This window comes from Hemibagrus wyckioides, linkage group LG07 (genome assembly GCF_019097595.1).
Source record: "Hemibagrus wyckioides isolate EC202008001 linkage group LG07, SWU_Hwy_1.0, whole genome shotgun sequence".
Classification (NCBI taxonomy): domain Eukaryota; kingdom Metazoa; phylum Chordata; class Actinopteri; order Siluriformes; family Bagridae; genus Hemibagrus; species Hemibagrus wyckioides.
In genome coordinates this window covers 31,389,004-31,394,500 of record NC_080716.1, presented here as the reverse complement: position 1 = coordinate 31,394,500, position 5,497 = coordinate 31,389,004, and the positions used below count along the sequence as shown (strand labels likewise).

Here is a 5,497-nt window from a genome sequence, read left to right as displayed (position 1 = left end):
TTATTTATCTATTCAATTCGATTCAATGTCATTCTATTTTATTTTATTTTATTTTATTTTATTTTATTTTATTTTATTTTATTTTATTTTATTTTATTTTATTTTATTTTATTTTATTTAGAGAGTTTAATACAAGAGTGTGAAAGGTTTAGTTACAACATGTTAAATGCTCAGTTCTCCCTCATCATAGGTCCCACAACATAGTTGTGAACACCACAACTGGGTTTCCTGTGAAAGAGGGGGTTTTTTTGGCTCTTAGTCAACTTTTTCGTAACTTTCAAATACCCAAACTACACTCCCCGCCCCTTCTTTTCAGCTTATATAAACTCAAGAGTGAGGTGCTATCTGCATTAACACAGCTCTCTTCGCATTGTGACCATCATCATCATCATCATCAGCAGCAGCAGTCATGTTCTCTCGCTCAGTCCTGTTGGTTCTGCTGGTTCTCGCCTGCCTTCAGTCCTTCACAATGGCTCAGAGTAAGATTCATTTCATTTTAATACCTTTTTTTTTTTTTTTACATTTTTTTGTTTGTACATATTATTATTGTTATAATCATCTGCATTTATTTAAACCAATTAACATTCATGGACTTTTATTTAGTCATTAAGAAGATATGTTAGATCTTTAACGAAACATCTGAACATCTCTGTACTTCATCAGAACTTAATCATTAACATAGCTGCCCTGTGAATGAGCTGTTGCTATAGAAACCATAACTTTTCAGAATGAGCACATTTATATAAACCTATGCTACTTTTATAGAAAACTAATCAACACTTTCTGACCAATCAGGAGCCAGAATTCAACAGTGCTGAAGTTTATAGTTGATCCAAGACCATTTTATAACTATTGAATCACAGAACTAAATGCATCAATCTTTTTTGTTTGTTTGTTTGTTTGTTTTACGCAGATAATGGGCCGAAGAAATGCTGTTTCAGTTACCAGACACGTCCGATTCCTATAAAATACATTGCAGGATATGAAGAAACAGAGTTTCAGTGCTCAAAACCTGGAGTCATGTAAGCTTTCAAATCTTTCAAATCAAAATCTCTCTTTTGGAGGTTTGGCACGTGGCAGAGTGTCTGATTTTCTGATTTTATCTGATTTTACTGATTTTCTGATTTTCTGATTTTATTGATTTTCTCATTTTCTCTTCTGCTCTGCAGCTTTACCCTGAATGACATCCGTCAGGTGTGTGCAGATCCCCGTGTGGACTGGGTGAAGAGGAACATGAACATCATTGACCAGCGACCCAGAGCCTAAATCCTCTCTCCCTTAATACCAATTTTATGTTTGTTTCTTTACAATAAGCTCTTTTTATTTATTGATCAGTAAGAATGACAGTATTATTTTTTTTTCGTATTTAATCCTTATAATATATTTTATATTTAAACCTTTGCTTAAATTATTCTAACATTTGAATATTTATTATTTATATTTATTATTTTAAATTCATGATTTTTTTCAAGAATATATACATATTAAATGTATTTTATATTTGCACATAAAAGAGTATTTAAATGGAATATTATTATTTTTTTTTTATTGTCACATTTTAATAAAAAACATGTTCATGTCACTTTGTCTTTAACTTTATGTAGATTTAAAAAAAAATAAACAACACAGTTCTCAGTGTTTCAGTCAAGTTTCAATGAATCTGTAAGATATATATATATATATGTTTCATATTTTTCAAATTAGTAAAAAATAAAATATTATATATCATATATTTAATATGATGTATTTGTCATTATTTTAAATAATAATAAATATTTTAATATTTAATAAATTATTCAAAAGAATTTAAATGAGTAATAAATGTATTATGAGACATGTTATTGGTTAATGCATAAATTAAATAAAACATAATTTCTAATTTAAAATAATAATAAAAATTCCCTTAATACATATACAGACAAAACAGCCCCCCCACCATCACACCCATATGTCCATGTTGAATATCTGATTGCTGATTCATTCCCCATGTGTTTGCTATTATAATAAACTACAATCTTCTCTTCTCTTCTCTTCTCTTCTCTTCTCTTCTCTTCTCTTCTCTTCTCTTCTCTTCTCTTCTCTTCTCTTCTCTTCTCTTCGGTCTTTCCACTAGATGTTGGATTGTGTCTGTGGGGATTAGTAATCATTCACACAGCTACAAGAGCATTAGTGAGATCAGACTCTGACGTTGAGTTGATGTTCAGTGGGGTTGAGTCAGAGTCAGGGCTCTGTGCAGAACATTTCAGATCTTTCTCCAACCTTTACCTCCACACCATGTCTTCATGGAGCTGTGCACAGGGGCATTGTCATGCTGGGGCAGGGTTTGAGTAAAGCTACACACAAAGAGATGTTCTGTACAAGTGTGTGCTTCAGAGCTTGCGGAAACGTATGGAAGAACCTGTAACTTCTTTATGACAGAGTTTTATGTTGTAACAAGCTGCATTTTTTTTTGTCTTATCCATGAGGTACATCAACTCTAAGGTGATTTGGTACTGGGGTTAACTATGTCTTTAAACGGAAATTTAATTTTGTTTGCGTGATTTACACATAATCTATATTGTCTTTAAACATCACATGATCAAGCATACTTTTTCTCTCTCTCTCTGTCTTTCTTTGTCGAGCTGTACTGTACATCCTACTCCCGAGCTCCCAGTGTTCTGAGTGTGCCCACTGGCTCTACCCCTGGTTGGAGTCTCGTCGGTGGTGCTCACTGATGCTGTGGATGGATCTGTGTGGACAGCCTGTGACCAGGAGAGACAGAGCCACTTGGAGACCATCACACCATCACAGATCTGCCATTACATCTATCAGCTTGTGACAACAAGGAATTAGTGTCTACAATGACCTCAGAAACTACACTGACCTGATAATGATTACTTATGAGCCCTTGATTGCTGTTGTAGAAAGGACATTATTTAGTTAATTTTACATTATTTACAAACCAGTGTCACCCAAATGAGGATGGGTTCCCTTCTGAGCCTATAAAAAAAAATATATATATATATATATATATTTTTTCCCCTTCTCTGTTTTTCTACTTTTGTAAAGCTTATTACAGACCTTCCATTGTTAAATGCACTATATAGATGAATTGAATTGAATTGTTTGTGGATGAGATTAAACACACACACACACACACACACACACTAGTGTGTTTGTTCTTGTTCTTTTCAGTGGGTTATAGATTGGAGGAGCTGTGTGACATTGACATGTTGGTGTGTGTGCGCTCGCATGTGTGTGTGTGTGTGTGTGTGTGCGTGTGCTTGTGTGAAGAGTCACATCTAAACCATATAAGAAATGATATCTTAAAAAAGTCATAAAATGAGTGGGCTGTTGCTACGGAAACCATAACATATCAGAGCAAGCACTGTCAGCGCTGCTGTTATAGAAAACTAATCAACACGTCCGTCTGCAACTCAGCAAGTTTTAAACGTCAGCGGTTGCATTCGAGGCTTCAGGAAGTCTGCAACATGCCAGAAACACCATTATTGCAACATAATCACAATGTCCTGCTGCAAATATAACTCTGACTGGATGTTTCCAGCTTCATAAACATTAACATTACAGGGGTTTGTTAACAATCATTCTAGGATGCAGCAACACTGTATAAATATTAGAAATAGTTTAAAAGCCTTTCTTAGAAAACCCCGAAAAGTCCCATGACGATTCTTCCGGGCTGAATTTTTTAGCTGAATTGATCTTTAACCAGAAAAAAATGCAAAAAAAAAATTAGTTATAACAAAAAACATCACTGATCTCCATCATTTGTTCTTTATCATTATTTTTTTAGTTTTAGTTTTATATTTAAAGTAATAAAAGTCAGATCTTTTACTCATTGGGCTTATTACAGTTTTGCTTAGTAATATGTTTTTGTAGATAAACATCGTGTCTTGGAGTACTTGGAATAGGGGCTTTTTACATTTTTTTGAAACCTAGGCAAATACAGGAACTGGACGCTGATAGTTAACATGCTGTAAGTGTGTGTGTGTGTCTGTGTGTGATAAAGAGAGAGAGATCTGTCTGATAAAACAGTGTGGTAATTGCTATCGCTTACTCATCGTCATTTCAGCACATTAACTTCCTCTGTTCAGTCTTATTACTTTTTAAAAAAAATTACTTTTAAAAATGTTCTTCAGCGCTACAAACAGAGTCCAGGGAATAAGAAAAGTACAGGCCAGGCTAATTACCAGGTGCATTTCATTAAAATTATTTAATATCTTTTTCTTTGTCCTGGAAATGTCATATAGCTAATTTAGCTGAAAAGAGCTCATTGAGGAAAATCTTGTGTGCGTCATGATGTAATGACGTGACTTGTTTAAAAAAAAAAAAAGCTGGCAGTGAATACAGGACGTTTACAAACATTTAGACAAGAAATATTTGTCTCATAGCCACAAACTAAATTCAACCATGCTTATCTGATCACAGATCACCAGTGTTCCAGACAACCAGTCACAGACTTCTTCATTCTTTGTCTTTGTCTTCTTCTTCTTTGTTTTGATATTTACAGTAATTTAAAGTAAGATATAAAATATATGCTGACCCCTCACCAATACTGCTTCACTCTATTCTATTCTATTCTATTCTATTCTATTCTATTCTATTCTATTGCAACCTAATGTGTATTTCGACTGTCTGTTATTGTGTACTCTGTTGTCCAGGATGTCTGTAATGTTGCCTCAGATCCTCTGAGAACTCTGCATTATTCTGCTCTTCACTTGTTTTGGCCATGAATGACAAAATAACACCATAAGATATGGAAAGTCATTATACTCACACACGAGGAAATGTGGTGCGACCTCAAAATCACAACAAATAACCTCATTTCTAAATATGCAAATGATCCTATGATGTCACCTGGTGACTTCTACTGACTTTTTGAGTTGATCTGAAGCGTTTTAAAAGAAGACGCTATCTACATTAAAATGTCATAACCAAGAGGCCTACAGGTTTGACATGAGGTCAGTAATACACTAGCTAATGACTTTTTTTGGGCAATAATCAGCAGGTTTGTGATGAAATAAAAAATAAAAATAAAAAATGCCACATATTGCATATCTGTTTGAAAGAAGGACTTTTATTAAACTTAGGGGTAAGTGTAAAATATGCTGTGTGTGTGAAATGTGTGCAAAATTAATGATCATTATCATTAACCACACACACACACACACACACACACACACACACCGAGAAGCAGGGTTTAATAATCTTAGATTTGCTTTAATATAATCGGATAGCATTAAAAACTAGTAGAATTGTTTGATTCTATTCAACACATTATTTCTTGCTAGGATTCAGATCTTTTATTTATTTAGCTTTTTTTTATTAATGCATGCTGTGTGTTAAGTGTTAAACATTATCCTTAAGTAAAAAGTGCAGCATAGTTCCTGTAAAAGTGATATGCTTTATCTCATTTCATCAAGTGCAGTGGTTTAGCACTTCACACCTCCCTTTATCACACCACACTCTCTCCCTCCTCCCCTTTAAACTAGTGTATAAA

General features: G+C 33.8%; 1 protein-coding gene across 1 annotated transcript; it reads left to right on the top strand.

The window, feature by feature from the left end:
- Positions 1 to 336: 336 nt before the first annotated feature.
- LOC131355622 (C-C motif chemokine 3-like) lies at positions 337 to 1,498 on the top strand. Its single transcript, XM_058394023.1, has 3 exons — positions 337 to 479; positions 914 to 1,022; positions 1,170 to 1,498. The coding sequence occupies exons 1-3, from the start codon at positions 410 to 412 to the stop codon at positions 1,264 to 1,266; spliced, it is 276 nt and encodes a 91-aa protein (XP_058250006.1). The 5' UTR covers positions 337 to 409; the 3' UTR covers positions 1,267 to 1,498.
- The last annotated feature ends 3,999 nt before the right edge of the window (positions 1,499 to 5,497 follow it).

Coding starts and splice junctions, on each gene's coding strand:
- LOC131355622 (XM_058394023.1), top strand. CDS start 410: ATGTTCTCTCGCTCAGTCCTGTTGGTTCTGCTGGTTCTCGCCTGCCTT. Junction 480..913: donor GTCCTTCACAATGGCTCAGA/GTAAGATTCATT, acceptor TGTTTTACGCAG/ATAATGGGCCGAAGAAATGC. Junction 1,023..1,169: donor TGCTCAAAACCTGGAGTCAT/GTAAGCTTTCAA, acceptor TCTGCTCTGCAG/CTTTACCCTGAATGACATCC.